The sequence below is a fragment of the Odocoileus virginianus genome, chromosome 13, assembly GCF_023699985.2.
Source record: "Odocoileus virginianus isolate 20LAN1187 ecotype Illinois chromosome 13, Ovbor_1.2, whole genome shotgun sequence".
In the NCBI taxonomy this organism is placed as follows: domain Eukaryota; kingdom Metazoa; phylum Chordata; class Mammalia; order Artiodactyla; family Cervidae; genus Odocoileus; species Odocoileus virginianus.
This window is the reverse complement of record NC_069686.1, coordinates 12,398,249-12,417,922: the sequence shown is the minus strand read 5'-3', so window position 1 is coordinate 12,417,922 and position 19,674 is coordinate 12,398,249. Positions and strand designations below refer to the sequence as shown.

The 19,674-nt window shown below is 40.1% G+C and overlaps 1 protein-coding gene across 10 annotated transcripts in view; it reads left to right on the top strand.

The window, feature by feature from the left end:
* Positions 1 to 16,749, top strand: part of OSBPL6 (oxysterol binding protein like 6) — a 202,918-nt gene extending 186,169 nt beyond the window's left edge. For all 10 annotated transcript variants that reach the window (XM_070475976.1, XM_070475975.1, XM_070475980.1 and 7 more), the window contains 10 exons: positions 391 to 478; positions 1,062 to 1,315; positions 2,058 to 2,195; positions 2,770 to 2,833; positions 4,527 to 4,605; positions 9,527 to 9,671; positions 11,319 to 11,463; positions 12,873 to 12,999; positions 15,195 to 15,317; positions 16,578 to 16,749. In XM_070475976.1, the coding sequence (XP_070332077.1) occupies positions 391 to 478; positions 1,062 to 1,315; positions 2,058 to 2,195; positions 2,770 to 2,833; positions 4,527 to 4,605; positions 9,527 to 9,671; positions 11,319 to 11,463; positions 12,873 to 12,999; positions 15,195 to 15,317; positions 16,578 to 16,686 (1,272 nt within the window). In that variant the 3' untranslated portion in view covers positions 16,687 to 16,749. The remainder of the gene's footprint in view (positions 1 to 390; positions 479 to 1,061; positions 1,316 to 2,057; positions 2,196 to 2,769; positions 2,834 to 4,526; positions 4,606 to 9,526; positions 9,672 to 11,318; positions 11,464 to 12,872; positions 13,000 to 15,194; positions 15,318 to 16,577) is intronic.
* Positions 16,750 to 19,674: the final 2,925 nt, after the last annotated feature.

Genomic DNA, 19,674 nt, shown 5'->3' with positions numbered 1-19,674 from the left:
AGGCAACTCTGCATCCTCCAACACCCAGTTAAAATATTATTTCCTCCAGCAACCTTTCCTGACTCCTCTATAGGGATTTGTAGAGTCTCCTTTTTTGCACATTCTTACCGTGTTGGATTGAAACATTTCTCGTTATGTACTGGCCTCTCCCAACTTCTCAGCCCAACTTAAGATAGAAAGCTACATAAAGATAAGGGCTGCTTCCTGGCAGTCCTATATTCTGGCTCATGGGACACTCTAAGGGGTTCATTGTCCATGTGCCACATATATTTCCCACTATGACCTCTGCTTTCCATGAGCAATATCCTGTTGTCTTTAATTGTTTAATTTTTCTGAAATGTCAAGACTGAATGAAACTTCTGATCCTTTCTATGTTCTTCTCTTCCTTAGGCTTCAGATGATGAGTCTTACATCAGTGATGTGAGCGATAATATATCTGAAGACAATACCAGTGTTGCAGACAACATCTCTCGGCAAAGTATGCATCCTTTGAGTCTTGAGGTTGTCCTTTCTACATGCCAAATACAACGCTGATGATTCAATGAACAATCATTTTGGCCCCCTTGCTAATTGTTCCTTTTGCAGCTTATTGTTCAACAAATTTTATATTTGTATAATCTGGTGAGGTAAATGGTTGAAAAATTTGTTAGGGAGAGGATTAAGATAAAAAGTTTAGTTCTTGCCCAAACCAAAATTTTGAGTCCTTTGTAATTAAATATATTTATATTTAGTTTTTTAAATTTTGACTTGTTTAGGACTTCCTTGGCAGTCCAGTGGTTAAGATTTTGAGCTCCCAAGGCAAGGGGCATGGGTTCAATCCCTGGCTGGGGAACTAAGATCCCACGAGTCCTGAAGCAACACCAGAAAGAACTATACATTGATGTTTTGTGCATTTATCGGCAACCTTGTATTGACATAATTCTGTTCACTCTTGAGAGAGTGTAAGGGAGGCTTAAGAAATGTATCACAGTCAGAATTATTTGAAAGGGTTCTTTCCCTCCCAGGTTTTGGGAAATCAGGAAAGCAAAATATCTTTCACTGTGATTCTCCTCTTCTTCTAGTCTTGAACGGGGAGCTTACGGGAGGAGCCTTCCGCAATGGACGTCGAACATGCCTGCCAGCTCCCTGTCCCGACACCAGTAACATTAACCTGTGGAATATATTGAGGAACAACATCGGTAAAGACCTGTCTAAAGTCTCCATGCCTGTGGAGCTAAATGAACCACTTAACACTCTGCAGCATCTCTGCGAGGAGATGGAATACAGTGAGCTCCTGGACAAGGCTTCGGAAACTGACAGTCCCTACGAGCGCATGGTAATAAATAGCAGAGCAGCGCCCTCTGGAGTTGCCAACCCTAGACCTGGGCTAGGGAAGATTCATTAGGATAGTGTATCTGCTTGTTGCCTAATACTCTAACTGCATAGGTAAGAGAAATCCGTTTGCGTAAACCAGGCAGAGCCAAAAAAGCTCTAGATACCTCTATTGAAAGATACACTCTTTGTGACTTACTCTTGGGTCCGAGTAGTTCTGAAGTTAGAATGTAAAGGCATCACACTTCTTATAGGTGCCTGGCCTTGCTTTATCAGCTTTTTCTGAATGCCAGGGAAGCCCATTTGTTTAGGAACTTGGGTCTGAGAAGGAAACTTCCTGTTTGTTCTCTGCCCTGGCCTTTACTCCACGTGACTCTGGAAAACTTGACCTGCCCTCTGAAAAGCACCAGCAGCCACAAACTTTCCTGCTAAGATTGTGTAAATGGCATAACCTGGCTTTCAGAACCTTTGAATTCTGTGATACTCAAGAAATTGGATAGACAGATGAATGAAGACTATTTGGCCTCAATTGCCTGCTGTTTCCCATGCAGAGTTTAACTGCATTTTCATTTTTTTTTTTTTTTTCCCCATGAGTATATGAAGAGTTTGTGCAAGTAATAGAAAATGCAGATATCATCAAATCAGCACCCATTGATGTGGTTATATAAAATCTAGAGGAATAAGGGACAAACAGACCTGGAAGTAGTCTCTCCTATATTATTTTCCTTTCTTAAATGTTTTAACAGGTTCTTATTGCTGCATTTGCAGTTTCAGGATATTGCTCCACCTATTTCAGAGCAGGAAGTAAGCCATTCAACCCTGTCCTTGGGGAGACTTATGAATGCATTAGAGAGGACAAAGGATTCCGATTTTTCTCAGAACAAGTAAGTGCCACTGGACTCAGGTTTCTGTGTAGAAACTGTAGGAGGGCTGTTTGATGATGAAAATAGCTTTTTTTTGTAAACATCTGGTTGAGATGGGTCATAATACTAGTTAACAGAAAATTCACTTAGCTTATCTATATAATTACATCCTCTAAATGTTTTTAAGCATGAAGTTGTAAGATTTGGCAATTTACTTACACATTTTGAGAATAATGCAGTAACAGAGATGGATGAGTTGAGTAGCTTTTATTTAAAGAAAGATAAGAAAGTGAAGTCGCTCAGTCGTGTCCAGCTCTTTGCGACCCCATGGACTGCAGACCGCCAGGTTCCTCTGTCCATGGGATTCTCCAGGCAAGAATACTGGAGTGGGTTGCCATTTCCTTCTCCAGGGGATCTTCCCAAACTAGGGATCGAACCCAGGTCTCCCACATTGCAGGCAGATGCTTAATCCTCTGAGCCACCAGGAAAGCCCAGCTTTTATTTGGGGGTAGCCAAATACATGTTGTGAAAAATGGTCATTTGTGGAAGTTTTAACACTGATGTCATTGCCTTTTTTTTTGTTTTTAACTTTCAGGTTAGCCATCATCCACCCATTTCTGCCTGTCACTGTGAATCCAAGAATTTTGTGTTTTGGCAAGGTTTGTATTTCAATTATAACTTCAAAATCCAATTGATAAGCCTATAAGAAAGTTTCTTGTTTCCAAAGTGCTCAGTTTAGATTTCTTCTTTTAGAACTCAGAAATGTTGGTAATTGGCATGGAGTTCAGTTTAAGAAATTAGGTTTCTTGATTTAAATATGAAACTATGTCACCTGGGAGATGGGATTATTTATCTAGGAAGCAAAGCCCGATGAGATAGCAGAGCTGTATGCTGACATTGCCAGCTCAGGGCAATCTCTTTACCTCATTGTGCCTCATTGCCTGCATCAGTAGCATGAAGTTTGCATCTGCTGTCTTCTCGCTTTTCTTAAAGATGTACAAATAGATCTTAATCCTGAAAGAAAGCTCTGCTGTACCTCTGTGCTCACAGTCTATTGAGAGACACATGCATAGCAGTAATTTCTGTTTTTTAACTCATTGAGGCTTGGGGGTTTGAATTGAAGTCTCTATTAAATTAATATCCATTGTTAAGTTAGAATGTTGCAGACTCACCTAGGATAAAAAGTTTCAAAACCCTTCTAGAAAGAAAAGTATATATATATATGTAAGTGAAAGTGTTAGTCATTCAGTTGTGTCCAACTCTTCGTGACCCCGTGGATTATAGCCTGCCAGACTCCTGTGTCCATGGGATTTCCCAGGCAGAAATACTGGAGTGGGTAGCCATTCCCTTCTCCAGGCGATCTTCCCGACCCAGGATGGAACCAAGGTCTCCTGCATTGGAGGCGAGTTCTTTACCATCTCAGCCATCATGTATGTGTACATTTACCATTAAATGTGAATAATTCCCTCACATTTGAAAGGGCACTTCACTGATCACAGTATGACTCTTCTCACATGCACTTCCTCAACCTAAAAATGATATGAAATGATAGAGCAGCACCATGACTATACTTTAGTGCAGATTAAGAAAGTAAGTCATTTCTTGTTCATAACAAAGAGTCAGAAATTTTGTGGAGAGAGCACTAAGCTTCCTTATCTCATTAAAAACAAGACCAGGCAATAATACACAAGCAAAGATATACCTGAGTGTCCAGAAGTAAAACAAAAATCCATCATGTGAGATAAAATTCTGGGCCCTGAGTAGTATCTTAACAACCAGCATAGGAACATGTTTATTAAGTTAATCTCACTTTCTCATAAATCTTACCCATCTATAGTTAGAGGCTTTATTTTTTTTAATACTGGTTTTCCCAAGTCATGTAACTTTTCAAATAAATGTGTATATAAATCAGTGTTACTGCCATACTACAATCTACAATTACTTTTACCATATACCATATATATACACACACATGTATAAAATGTTTCCACCATTTAGCTAAATCCTCTAACAGCATTTGTGGAGACATTAAAGCAGAGTAGAGTCTATGTATATGTGTATATGAATATGCACACATAGATTATTCCAAGTCTTTCCCAGTGTTATTTGTTGAAAACACATATAGAGAATACATTATGGAAAAACAGATAGATATTTTTGGGGGTTCCCAGTTAATCTTCTCACCTTGGACCATCCTCAGGCACTTGTTGTGATAGAACAACAGTATAGAATTGATTGTGATTACAAAAGTTCTTTGTAAAATGTAAAGTATATTATAAAAGTTCACTTTTCTAGAGTAAATGATTAGATACAGAGTGTAATTCTTTTTGTCCTCTGCCTTATGTCATTTAGATATCAGATGGAAAAACAAGTTCTGGGGCAAGTCAATGGAAATCTTGCCTGTGGGAACCCTGAATGTCATGCTTCCAAAGTAGGTTGCTCTCATCTTCCTTTTGGTCTCTTATCTGCATTTCTAAATCATAAATGGACATTTGAAAGTCCTGTTTATTATTGTTCAGCCACTCAGTTGTGCCTAACTCTTTGCAACCCCATGGACTGCAGCACTCCAGGCTTCCCTGTCCTTTCATCATCTCCCACAGCTCGCTCAAACTCATGTCCATTGAGTCAGTGATGCCATCCAACCATCTCACCCTCTGTCGCCCTCTTCTCCTCCTGCCTTAGATCTTTCCCAGCATCAGGGTCTTTTAGAATGTGTCAGCTCTTTGAAACTCTAGACTGTGCCAAGGAGCTTTTGCCCTTTATGGCCAAGGCTTCTGTCAGCTTCATCAAAGATTGTTTTTTTTTTAATTGGAGTGTAATTGCTTTACAATGTTGCATTGGTTTTCATCAAAGTTTTAAGACTGGAACCCCTCAAAAGCAAATGAGAATTTTAGCATATATGTCAAAGCTTCCTTTTTATCTCTATATATCCTCCATTCAACAGTCAGCACCTGCCTGTCCCAATCACCATGTTAGCTTGCATTTTATTTTTATTTTATTTGTGTTGACATATAGTTGAATTACAATATTTTGTTAATTACTACTATACAGCAAAGTAACTTTGTTATATATATATATGTATATATATATATAAACATTCTTTTTCATATTCTTTTCCATTATGACTTATCACAGGATATTGAATATAGTTCCCTATGCTATACAGTATGACCTTGTTGTTTATTTAGTCTATATATATATACTAGTTTGCATCTGACAATCCCAAACTCCTATTCATATCCTTTTCCACCTCCCTCCCCTTGGCAACCACCAGTCTATTCTCTGTGTCTCTGTTTGCATTATATATGAAAGTTTCTCTTTTTAGCCATTTATTTTCTATATAATTTATACTTTCACTTCTGAGTTCATCTTAGCCCCAGGCACTGTTTTTAATGTTTAAGTTATTTTATTAAGGAAGTGATGGAATCCTTATACAGTTGTTTTCTGGAGAATGTAGCCTTGTTGTTGTTAATTGTTGTTTAGTCACTAAGTCATGACTCTTTTGTGACCCCATGGTATGTAGCCCTTTAAGGATTTCCTAGGCAGAACGACTGGAGTGAGTTGCCATTTCCTTCCCCAGGGATCAAAGCGGCATCTCCTGCATTGGCAGGTGAATTCTTTACTAATGAACCACCAGGGAACCCCTGAATATAGCCTATGCATCTTAAAGTTTAATTGAAGTCTTCATTGAGGCCAAATGTTTCATTGTTTTTCTTTCTTCATTCAGTTGATTTTGTTTTTGTTTTGTTTTTGTCTATTTGAATGACAGAGTTTTCTGGTATATTGAATATGGAGGATGGTTGGGAAAGGGAGCAATTCTCAGGACCACAAAATCAATTTTCAGTATTTACAAACTCATGAGGAAGAGAGTTTTCCCAGGTATATATAGTGCCTACATCATACCAATTCATAGATTTTCCAGAAATCCAGAAGCATTTTAGATTAAAATAGCATTTTATTTGAATATATAACAATGTGCAGTTTCAAGTTCAGTTCAGTTGCTCAGTCATGTCTGACTCTTTGTGACCCCATGGGCTGCAGCACGCCAGGCTTCCCTGTCCATCACCAGCTCCTGGAGCTTGCTCAAACTCATGTCCACAGAGTCAGTGATGCCATCCAACCATCTCATCCTCTGTCACCCCCTTCTCCTCCTGCCTTCAATCTTTCCCAGCATCAGGGTCTTTTCCAATGAGTCAGTTCTTCACATCAGGTGGCCAAAGTATTGTAACTTCAGCTTTAGCATTAGTCCTTCCAATGAATATTCAGGACTGATTTCCTTTAGGATTGACTAGTTTGATCTTCCTGTCTAAGGGACTCTCAAGGGTCTTTGCCAGGACCACATTTCAAAGGTATCAATTTTTCGTCTCTCAGCCTTCTTTATGGTCCACCTTTCACATCCATATATGACTGCTGGAAAACCCACACCTTTGACTATATGGACCTTTGTCAGCCAAGTGATATCTTTGCTTTTTAATATGCTGTCTAGGTGTGTCATAGCTTTCCATCCAAGGAGTAAGCATCTTTTAATTTCATGACTGTAGTCACAGTCTGCAATGATTTTGGAGCCCAAGAATATGAAATCTGACACTGTTTTCACGTTTCCCCCATCCTTTCTCCATGAAGTGATACAACCAGGTGCCATGATCTTTGTTTTTTGAATGTTGAGTTTTAAGCCAGCATTTTCACTCACTTCTTTGACTCTTATCAAGAGATTCTTTAGTTCCTCTTCACTTTCTGCCATTAAAGTGATATCATCTGCATATCTGAAGTTGTTGATGTTTCTCCTGGCCATCTTGATTCCAGCTTGTGAGTCATCCAGCCCAGCATTTTGTATGATGTACTCTGCATATAAGTTCTTCTGCTTCTGTTAGGTCCTTGCCATTTTTGTCCTTTATTGTGTCTGTTTTTGCATGAAATGTTCCCTTGGTATCTTCAGTTTTCTTAAAGAGATCTTTAGTCTTTCCAATTCTATTGTTTTCCTCTATTTCTTTGCATAGTTCAGTTAAGAAAGCTTTCCTTGCACTTCTCTGGAACTCTGCATCCAGTTGGGTATATCTTTCCCTTTCTCCTTTGCCTTTCACTTCTTCTCTTTTCTCAGCTATTTGTAAGGCCTCTTCAAACAACCTCTTCAAATGCCTTCTTGCATTTCTTTTGCTTGGAGATGGTTTTGGTCACCACCTCTGGTTCAGTATTATGAACCCCTGTCCATAGTTCATTAGGCATCCTGTCTACAGGATCTAGTACCTTGAATCTATTCATCACCTCCACTGTATAATCATAAAGGATTTGATTTAGTTCATACCTGGATGGCCTAGTTGTTTTCCCTACTTTCTTCAATTTCAGCCTGAATTTTGCAATAAAGAGCTGATGATCTGAGCCACAGTCAGCTCCAGGTTTTGTTTTTTCTGACTGCATAGAGCTTCTCCATCTTTGGCGGCAAAGAACAGAATCAATCTGATTTCAGTATTGACCATCTGGTGATGTCCACGTGTAGAGTCATCACTTATGTTATTGGAAGAGGGTGTTTGCTATGACCAGTGCATTCTCTTGGCAAAATTCTGTTAGCCTTTGCCCTGCTTCATGTTGAACTCCAAGACCAAACTTGCGTGTTACTGCAAGTATCTCTTGATTTCCTACTTTTGCATTCTAGTCCCCTGTGATGAAAAGGACATCTTTTTTTGGTGTTAGCTCTAGAAGGTCTTGTAGATCTTCACAGAATCATTTGTTCAACTTCATCTTTGACATTAGCATTTGGGGCATAGACTTGGGTTACTGTGATGTTGAATGGTTTGCCTTGGAAATGAACTGAGGTCATTCTGTCATTCTTGAGATTGCATCCAAGTACTGCATTTTGGACTCTTCTGTTGACTCTGAGGGCTACTCCATTCCTTCCAAGAGATTCTTACCCACAGTAGTAGATACAATGGTCATCTGATGGATGGATATGAGAGTTGGACTACAAAGAAAGCTGAGCACCAAAGAATTGATGCTTTTGAACTGTGGTGTTGGAGAAGACTCTTGAGAGTCCCCTGGACAGCAAGGAGATCCAACCAGCCCATCCTAAAGGAAATCAGTCCTGAATATTCATCGGAAGAACTGATGCTGAAGCTGAAGTTCCAATACTTTGGCCACCTGATGCGAAAAACTGACTCATTGGAAAAGACCCTGTGCTGGGAAAGATTGAAGGCAGGAGAAGAGGACAACAGAGGATGAGATGGCTGAATGGGATCACCAACTCAATGGACATGAGTTTGAGTAAACTCCGGGAGTTGGTGATGGACAGGGAGGCCTGGCGTGCTGCAGTCCATGGGGTTGCAAGAGTCAGACACGACTGAGTGGCTGAGCTGAACTGAACTGAGTTAAATTCACCCATTCCCATCCATTTTAGTTCACTGATTCCTAAAATATCATTGTTCACTCTTGCCATCTCCTGTTTGAGCACATCCAATTTACCTTGATTCATGGACCTAGCATTCCGTGTTCCTATGCAATATTGTTCTTTACAGCATCGGACTTTACTTTCACCACCAAATACAACCACAATTGGGCATCGTTTCTGCTTTGACTCATCTTCTTCACTCTTTCTATAACCTTACTCCCCAGAAATTGCATTAGATTTTTGTTATCTATGCTCATCTGTCTTTTCCCAAGGAATTATTCACATATTTTGCCTTAGCATGAAGCCCTATCCTCAGAGTAGCCTTTCTTAAATGCATGCCCTGCTGTGCCTCTCGCCCTCCCCACCCAAACCCTTCCCTTGATGGCACATTGCCTGCAGGGTAAATCCAGACTCATTGGTGTGTCTTTTAGGGCCTTCCATGCTCTGCCCCCTCCACCTTCCAGCCTTACCCCCGCCACACCCACTCACCTATAGCATGCTACACACAGGTTCCCAGATGCATTGTGCTCTTTTGGCCTCTGTGGCTTTGTCTCTGCTTTTCCCAGCCTGTAGTATCTTCCTGTCCTTGCTCCTAGCTTAGACCAAACCAACCTCCTCTAGAAAATCTTCCTTGACATTCGCCCCACATGTCAGGCAGATCTAAGGACCCTTCTTCTGTGCTCTCATAAGCATCCATCTACCCCTACCTTACTGTTGGACCCAGGAGAGCAGGAGACAGGCTCTACTCAACTTGGTAGCTTCAGCACCTGGCCCATAGAAAGCACTGACATATTCCTTAAATTAATGAATCATGTGGTAAATGTCCTTGACCACATAGAAACTTCCAACAAAGAAATGAGAGGAAGATGAAGTTCAAAAAGGAGGCTTTGGTGAAAAGTATTCTCATTGCTAGAAACAGTAATATATATTCGTGACCTTCATTGTTTTTAATCAGTGTTGTATTCTTCACTAGGTATGGAGATTGCTATGTGTGGAATAAGGTCACCACGTGCATACACAACATCCTGAGTGGGAGGAGATGGATAGAGCATTATGGAGAAGTAACCGTTAGAAATACCAAAAGCAGTGTTTGCATTTGCAAACTCACATTTGTCAAGGTAAATAATTTCATACAATAACAAAGGATAGATACATAAAATGCTTCCTAGGAAAGAAAGAAAGCAATTACCTTAAACGGCAGCAAGTGATTCAGTCCTGTAGCATTAATCCTTATGGACATTTAGTTAAGAAAGCAGAACAAAATGGTGGAGTTGCCCCAGGGGTGCAGACATCTGACCATGTAGAAGTCACAAAGGGCACCATCTTGAAACAGAAAAAAGAATTCTTTTTAAAGAATGTTCTTTTTAAGCAGTCACTCAGTTCATTAAGTAAAATTCCAGAGAGTACTTCTTGCCTGTAACAAGTCTCCTGGTTTATATTCTATTTATATTCCTGCTTGATTACAACATATTCAAGTGATCTTATTTTAGGGAACTAAATATATCACAGTTGTGTTTTCTGAGGATACATAGAGATGACAGCTTCTAGTCCCTATAAACTTATCCAACTCTGCCACTATTATATATAATCTGATATAAGTTCAACAAAAAGCAGTATCTTTCCTAACAAGAGAAGATGTCAGATATTTTTCTTTTTTCCTTTTTTTCTTATAGATTGATTATGTGGCTCAGAACTGAAGAGCCTGAATCAGTATTTGCTCTGACTGGGTCATGACAGTAACTGTGTGTATTTAGTTTTCTAGTCTAGGAGAAACTTCAGCTTAGGCCTGCCTCTAATATTTGCAGAGCTCAGGGTGAGAATACAAATGGACATCCCCATTCCGTATGTGTAAATATTTAAAATATGTAAACCAAGCCCACAAGCTGTCAAATAAAATATGTTTATACTGACAAAAGTACTTTTGTAAAACTAAAATCTGCAAGTCTAGGTTGGACACTTGGGAACGCCAAGCTGGAAACCCCGCAGCTCCGTAGAGCCAGTCTGGCCCACAGCCTTCATCACTCACTCCCCACCCCATCTCTGCCCCGCACTGCAAGAAGCCACACTTATATGCAAACAGTCCAGCCCACACTTCTAGACTCTGTCCACACCCCTTCACACCGCCACCCTTGGCCAGTCCTCTGGCCTAACAATTCACACTGGCATCTGCCTGTGAGTAGTTGAACCAAGGAAAGGCCTGTGCAGGCTGTGGAATAAGCTTAGACAGGAATTGGACAGGAATAAGCTTGGATAGGAATTGGGACTGCATCTAGAATGAGGCCATGGGATCCAAATGGGTCAGTGCTCACAGGCTTCTGACCCCTTGAGAAGGAGTATGGCTGGAAGAGAGCTAGAAAAAGGTCTTCCTGGTTAAATTCAGCCATTTACAGCTACTATGAAAATTATTTTACCGTTTTCTCAAGTGTTGCCAATTGAACATCATTAAAATCCAGGAGCCAGGGAAAATGCAAGCAGGAGGATGGGAAGAATTACTCATCTATAGATTAATACTCAGTTAAGATAGAAACTCAGCCTTCTCTGGATGTGCTGTCATACTCTAGCATGGAGTAGGGGCATCCCCTTCTTAAAAGTTAAGCCAACTAATGCTTAGAAAGCCACCCTTCCTTGCAAAACATTTTGAGATAGGTGTCTAGAAATGGCTTGCCTGAGCAACATCAAGGTTAAGGAAATTTTCCGTATGAAAATTATAGGGATTGGTGTTATTCAACAGATGAGGTGTTTTAACGGGAGTTTGGTTTTTCCAGGTGAATTACTGGAATTCTAACGTGAATGAAGTCCAGGGGGTTGTGATGGATCAGGAGGGGAAGGTGGTGCACCGGCTGTTTGGGAAATGGCACGAAGGGCTGTACTGTGGTGTGGCCCCTTCTGCTAAGTGCATCTGGAGACCAGGTGAGACTGGCTTGAGTGTCCCGCCTCTAGGGGGCGCCATGAGTGGCAGAAAGTGGGGAGGGTCCCACTGTCTACTGAGGTACACCTTACGTTTTCCTTAATAGTGAAATCATAAACATAAATGCTTAAGGCAATTACAGTCACATTTATACTTAATCTATAAGTTTAATAAGTCCAATATTTGATAATAAGGAGTTGTCGAATTGAGACCAAATCTGATGTGTGGTCAGAGATTGGGCTTCATGTAAAATCTCTCTAAATGTAATGCCCACATTTCCAAAGCTAGGTTTACTTATTAAAGCATTTAAGTAATTGAAATATGCAAATTTAAATACTTATGTTGTTTATTTATTCTCTGTTTTAGTAAAAACAAAAGAAAGGCTGCAAACATCCATAATCCAGAAATTCAATTATTTAACCAGAATAAGTGACCTTTTTACTTGAGCAGCAAAGAGCTACAATATGTTGACATTTAATAAAAGACATCAAGAGAGCTCTGACACACTAGCACATAATTGACTATCAAGTACAAACGGAACAAGTATCCACATGATATTTATTTTTATTGGAATTTTGTCAGTTAATTCCTAACTTTAAAATTAGTTGTTAGTTTCCTTAGAGACCTCACCTGAGTATATGAATTCCCTGCTAGTAGAGTGGTTAGTTCATTTATTTGTCAGTTATGTACTGAGTAGTGAATAAGCTTCAGGCTCTGTTCTGGAGGCTTGGAAGTACATTACTGTGCAGAGCCTGCAATGGTTCTACCTTCTCATTTAGTTTAAAAGTGCCAGTAAACATTAGATCTGAATCTTTTTCTTTTCTAAATGGAAATAAATTTTAAGTGTTTCTGGTGATATCTTAATGCTGCTCATAGTTAATCACTTAAACATTTAGTTACCCAGTTGGATATTTGAGAGAAAAATTATGGTGTAGTTTAGCCAGTGAAGACTACTATATGTGCAAAGTTGTATTTTAAAGGCTAGATTTTATTAAATATATGAATCTATCAATTCTAATAGTCAACATGAAAGTTTTTCATCTTACAAAATAAAACCGATTTAATTTTTTTTTGAATTTGTAATCTAGGGGCTTCCCTGTGATCCAGTGGCTAAGACTGTGTGCTTCCAATATAGAGGGGCCCGGGTTCAATCCCTAGTCAGGGAACTCAATCCCACATGCTGCAACTAAGTGTTCTAATGCCACAGTGAAGACCGAAGATGTCACATGCTGCAACTAAGACCCAGCACAGCCACATAAATAAATAAAATAGTTTAAAATTTGTAACCTAATGTCTGTGACTACAGATTTAATGTTCATGTGAGTGTTAGTTAAACATCCGGGTTAAGTCAGCCTCTGCATGCCCTGCACACCTCTTTGCCTCTCACGGCGGTTTCTTGGCTTCATTCCAGGTTCCATGCCCACCAACTATGAGCTCTACTATGGCTTCACAAGGTTTGCTATTGAGCTCAACGAGCTAGATCCTGTGCTAAAAGACCTCCTTCCTCCAACAGATGCCCGATTCCGGCCAGATCAGAGGTGAGCAGAGCGGTAGTGTTTAAAATGAACAGTAGGTCATGACATGGTGCTGGCAGAAGTCATCAATACTTTGATCACCATCCTTTACTCATTCACTGAGTAAGTGAATTCATTCCCTTATTCACTCAGCAATAGTTGAGCCTTCTAACTCTAGATAAAGAGTATTCAGAGTATGATCATAATAGAAGATTAACTCAACAAAAATGCCCCACAAAAGATAACACAGATGTTTTTTAACAAAAAGTGCAGTCCCCCAGTCTACCAAAAGTCTGCAAATTGTTGAACTCTTCACTAAATACACAGTCACTCCTCACCTCAGTGTTTGTACTTCTATACTTCTATTACTTTTTAACACGGAACATCTTTTTTTATTCAAGTAACATTGGTGTTACATTATATAATCATAACATTATATATGTACTAATGGGCTTCCCGGATGGCACTAGTGGTAAAGAACCTGCCTGCCAGTGTAGGGGTCGTAAGAGATGTGGGCTCAGTCTCTGGGTTGGGAAGATCCCCTGGAGGAGGGCATGGCAACCCACTCCAGCATTCTTGCCTGGAGAATCCCATGGGCAGAGGGAGGAGCCTGCTGGGCTATGAGCCATAGTGTCTGTAAGAGTTGGACATGACTGAAGCAGCTTAGCATGCGTGCATATATAGTAATATTATGTAATTTTCATGTGTGCAAATTATATTATACATCTGTATACTTATGTATACCAAAAATTTAGTTTCTATCCATCATCATACAGTTGATCTCCTTTATCCATCTCAGTGAAGAATAAGAGAAGATACAGGGATACCTAGAAATCATTATTGTCGTCGTTTAGTAGCTAAGTTGTATCTGACTCTTCTGCAACCCCTGAAACGGTAGCCCTCCAGGCTTCTCTGTCCATGGGATTTCCTAGGCAAGAATACTGGAGTGTGTTGCCATTTCCTTCTCCAGGGGATCTTCCTGACCCAGGGATCAAACCCACATTTCTTGCGTTGGCAGGTAGATTCTTTATCACTGAGCCACCAGGGAAGCCCATACCTAGAAATTCTTCGAGTCAAGAATTGGAGTTTTCCCAGCATGTTTTCAATCCCCTAGAGTGTGAGATATGCTCAATATACAGTATCTTTAATACATTCTGATTTTTAAAAAATTATTCTTACATATTGCTATACTCATGTTGTCTACTTCTACAGAATTAATTTTACTCTTTACATAAATTCTATGTCATACAGATTCCATCCAAGATTTTCTGTTTCCAGTGTCTTTGTGGCTTTGTCTATCTTCTGCCAAAATGTCCCCAGTATTGGATGTTCTCGTATTCAGTTTTCTTATATTCCGCCCTCTTTCCCTCGAACATGCAATATCACTGTTTGACCTTCAAACTTGTCAATAAGCTTCCTGTACAGTGTGTATCATATTGTATCCCTGTTCTTTGCTCTCATTTTGAAATTTAAATATTTGCAAGTCACCATTGGGTCTGCTTTCTCAATTCTATTTCAATATTCCCTTTCTGAATTTCATTTACTACTTATTTCCTTTCTGTGGCCTTTTGCAATTTCCCCCAACTGTTACCTTTTCTTTTTTCATCAGTTTTACTCTCCAATAAAAGATGAGAGCTCCTCCCTCTCAATCTGTTCTAAATGTATCTGGAGAACGACCAGGTCACATCCTCCGTGCAGTAGCCCTTCACAAGTGCTTCATTATAACATGGAAAAGGAGCAGAGCCAGGGACTTCATGATGTTCTAACCTCAGACTCTCCAGTTGTCCTGAAAAATCTCAAGTTTTGGAACCCTAGACAGCACAGAGAAGCTGACCACTTTTCCTTTCACTTCTGCCTGCAATGCAGAAGACCCAGGTTCAATATACCTGGGTTGGGAAGATCCCCGGGAGAAGGGAATGGCAGCCCACTCCAGTATTCTTGCCTGGAGAATTCCATGGACAGAGGAGCCTGGTGAACTTCAGTCCATGGGATCACAAAGAGTCTGACACAACTGAGTGACTTTCACACTTTCACACACACAGAAAATACATTAGCTGATGGCAGACAGAGACTGTGGCAGGGGCAAGGGGACGTTATCAGAGTGTTACTGTTCATTGTGTTATGTTAATAGCAACCAGAATTTAAGTTTATGCAAACGGCATGATTTTTTTCTCAGAAAAGAAGATAATATATTAAAAGATAAACTGCTTTCTGCTTAGATTTTTGGAAGAAGGAAATTTAGAAGCTGCAGCATCAGAGAAGCAAAGAGTAGAGGAACTCCAGAGATCTCGAAGACGATACATGGAAGAAAACAACCTTGAACATATACCAAAATTTTTTAAGTAAGTCAGTTTATTCCCGCAACAAGTTCATGTTTTGCAAATGGTTGCCACAAGCAGTGAAAAACTTAGGGTAAAAAGAAAATGAGGGATAGTTTCATGTCCAGGGCACTTTGAGGTAGAAGATTAAACTGATTTTGGTCACTGGTATTTGGCAGTGAAAATACTGAATCAGATTTTTTGGTCTCATGAAGTTTGTAGCCATAGAAATAAATTCTGCTCGACAGCTCTTTTCTTTTCATGGGCAGCAATAGAGAGTGAGGGTCCTGCCCAAAAGGCTCCTTATCCTCCAGCTACATCCTTTTGAATGGTAGAAACTTGTTCCCACTCCCTCACCCAGAGATAAGCTGGGACCTTATTGCCCACAGGGTCATTCTGGCTTCATTAGTATTTTATTTTACTTCTTTCATATGGAGGGGCTTCCCTGGTTGGCTCAGACAGTAAACAATCTGCCTGCAATGTCAGAGACCCGGTTCGATCCCTGGCTTGGGAAGATCCCCCGGAGAAGGAAATGGCAACCCACTCCAGTATTCTTGCCTGGAGAATCCCATGGACAGAGGAGCCTGGCAGGCTACAGTCCATGGGGTCACAAAGAGTCGGACACGACTGAGTGACTAACACTAACACCCTCTGTCATATAGAGCTTTGTGTCCATTCAGATTTGACCCTTCTGTGGTCTGATCATGGTGATTTACAGGATTATTTGAGGGATTATATACACATCACACAGACTAAGCTGTGGTTTCCAGACCCATCTGCCACCCTTTAGAATCAGGACACATCAGCTCAGAGTAACCTCATACCCTTTTTAGCTGCCCTGTCCTGGCTGGCCTGGAGCGGAACTGCAGTCCTGCTGTTTAGATGTTGAAGGTGTCTTCACTGGGCCTGGACCCTGCAGAGGCTCCTCCAGCTACTGAGGCTGATCCCTTCCCCATCAGTGAAGCAGAGAAAATTCCTGTGGGTCTGGGGTCTTGTTACAGTGTTTGTACATGCTTTGTTTGGGCCACTTCAATTTCTAGTCCTGCCTTGAGGTGACTTATCCCCGCTCTTAGCCCCCCTCTCTAGGACCCTGCCCACTTCCATTTCACAACAAAATTGAGTTTATTTCTGGTCAAAAATAGTCAAATCATCAGCCAGCAGATAGAATGTTCACTGGCTGACAAAGTACTGATTCTAATACACACCTTATCTACAGAAGGGGGTCCAATTATCAGGTCACCTGAATGAGACTTACATCTAATGTTGATTTGTGTATTTTCACAGAAAAGTGATTGATGCCAATCAAAGAGAAGCCTGGGTTTCTAACGACACCTACTGGGAGCTGCGAAAGGACCCTGGGTTTAGCAAAGTAGATAGCCCTGTTCTCTGGTAAACTGGAAACGTAGAGCTAGCCGACATATCACGCTCTGAATGAATAAATAACTATGCACAATTATGTTTCTTAGAGCTCCGCGTGGTTTCTGGGTCTACTGAAAACCGACCATTTGCTTTTCTATTCATCTTTATAATGAACTTTCAGAAGTGCATTAGACAAGGCCTCTAACCACTTTTGGATCCTTTCTGTTTTGCTGCAACCATATTCCTTAAAAAACATCCACACCCTCCTCAAAAAGCAGAATAAAAGGAGCAGAATATAAAATCCAAAGTCTGAAGAGTCTGTAAAGAGAAACAAACCGTAACAGGTGCTTCAAAAGCTGATCCAGAGAGTTTAAAGCAACATGACACATGAACCATGCATCTGGTCCTTTTCCAGAAGCGCCATCCCCTCCTTGCAGGAGCTCCAGGGCCATGGCAGTTGGTCAGCTCAGACTTGGAGCTTGTCTGTTTAATGTGGTGTACCTGTGCTGGCCTTTTCAAAAGAGATGTGATGCTTCTCAGAACCTGTTCCATCTGTACGCCATTGTTCATGCCTTAAGAAATGCAAAGATGTACAATAAATCATTTTTTTAAATGTGCACTCCTAGGTTTATGTGAAGGACAGATCTTTTGAATCACGGCATGATTCACTTTATGGGATCAGAAGAATTATGAGACTAACTCACATAGCTTGAAAAAAGTAAACAACACGTGCTTTACTTTGATATATTGGTTACTATATCATATGTCTGTAGGGCAAGAAGGAAAAGGTGTGCTAAGTAGATCTCTGTATTCACGTTGCTCGTCAGTTTCCTGTCCTGCGTACAGTTAATAAACCATCCCTCTTCCACCTAAGCTCCCAGTGTGCCCTATTATTTGGCAACATCCATATTTGATTTGAACACTTGGCATCAGTGTTAAAACTTCGGAAGGAAAAGGCAGAAAGCGTATAGAATTTCTCTGTGGGCTTTGGAGTACTGTGAGTCTAACTATTTTTGAGTGAAGCACAGTGCAGCCCACACCTATCCTGTATCTGACCCATTGACCCTGGTGGAATTCCACTGGGAAAGGAAGCGAGAACAACTAGTAGCTTATTTGCATTGTTTAAATGAGTTCTATGCAAAACCACATGTCATATTTTCATCAAGTGTTTCTGTATGATACATAGCCACAGATTAAACATTTACCTTGCTATTGGCAGAAATATAAAACTTAAGCTAAGGAATTTATCCATCCTGACGAAAAAGGAGGGAGATGAGGGGCAGAAATGTGTTTTGCATATTTCAGAATTTGTTTGAAAAAAACAAAGAAGTTTTGTAGGAACTTGCATCAGTATTTCTGAGTTCCTGCACGTAGATATTTGTGTAAATGCTTATATATATTTTTTTTTAATCTCTTTAGAGATTTTCCTAGAGAATTATAAAATCTCATGTATTTTATTCTGTTGAATTTTTATTCTTAGACTCTTATCATCAGATTTTATGTGTCATTTTAAGCTCTGATGACAAAGTTACTGATTTTTTTTATTATGAAGTGTTGATTTTAGTTTTGTTTCTTTTCCTCAAAGAATTCCTAATTATGGCTATTTCACTATCCAACCAAGACTGCTGAGAGCGTAAGGAAAAACTCCGAAGCCTCCACTAGGTGGAGCAGGTTTTAATTATCTGAAACTCATTCCTCCTGTTATCTGAGTCTATACCTTTTATGTACAGCGTGCAGTGGTTCAGAATGCAGTCTCATTATCAAGCAAACTCCCAGCTCTGAGCATGTAAGCAGAACCCTCCCTCAGTTTCTCAATGCCTTTAAGTCCTATTTTAAGTCTTTGTTGGCTTCCCCAGTGGCAGTAACATGTTCCTTATTATTGGTTCTTTTTCTGCTTATTCATTTTGACGTCCTTTTATATGCATCCTGAGATACATGCCTTTAATTTTGATTAAATTTTAATTAGAATTTCGTTGGCTTCCTCAAGGAAGTCTGTTCTCCCTTAATTGGTAAAATTTTAGATACTATTTACAGTGGTTCTTGTCTGTATTTACTAGCATGTCCCTGAAGAGTCTCCGAATTTTAGCCTAAAGATAAGGAATGAACTCTGCAAAATAAAGGTACTGCAAATAAGAAGATACTACAAGTAGGAAGGTAAGACTCCAGGTGACCAACGATATCAATCAGGCGGCTGGACGGGGACCCGTGACCCAAGAGGGAGGCGACTGCTATACCTCGCAGTGGGCTTTGAGAAAGAGACCAGCTGGTAGGATGGGCCTTTACTACCTAATAAGTTAAAGGTACAAATCAGGTAGGTGAATGTTGGTCAGAGCTAACCGGAAACTCTAACTAGGATTTCAAGATGAGAATGAGAAGAGTGTCAAATTAGTTAAAATCACCACATTCTTTGTAACTCTTTTGAGATTCAGATATACTGATTAGAATTCCAGTTCAAGTGATCAAGTTTTAGATAATGCTTCTGTAGTGCCTGATTCACAAATATTCCCTTCAGACAGTCATACCAGTGTAATGGCCCCATCCCTCATTTCGTTCTCACTTTTTATTTGATAATTGCAGAATTGTAAGACTCTGTATTCATCTGCATAATTTGGGGGCTTTTGAGACTAGTTTCAACAGCAAAAGGATAGACTAGATATTAGATCCTTCTTGATAAAACTTGACTTAGAATTTGATATAAACCTTTTCATTTCAGGGGCACTTCCCCCGCCCCCAAAGCAGCCTAGGATAGAGGAGGACTTAATATATCTTTATACCTCCCCTGTGATTTATTCTAAGCTCCTTCATATTTTTGAGCGGGTCATTAAGGAAAGCAGTAATAACTGATGATGGTCCTGTGGATGTGGCTAGACAGAAAAGAGTGATGGCACACACCAGCACGTGCAGAGGCCAACCAGAAACCAATTATTTTGCTTCCATATGCTGCTACCAAGGGTGCAAATTTACTTTCAGATTTTGCTATTATTTTATTGGGTTTTTTAATTAATTTATTGCTTTTCATGGG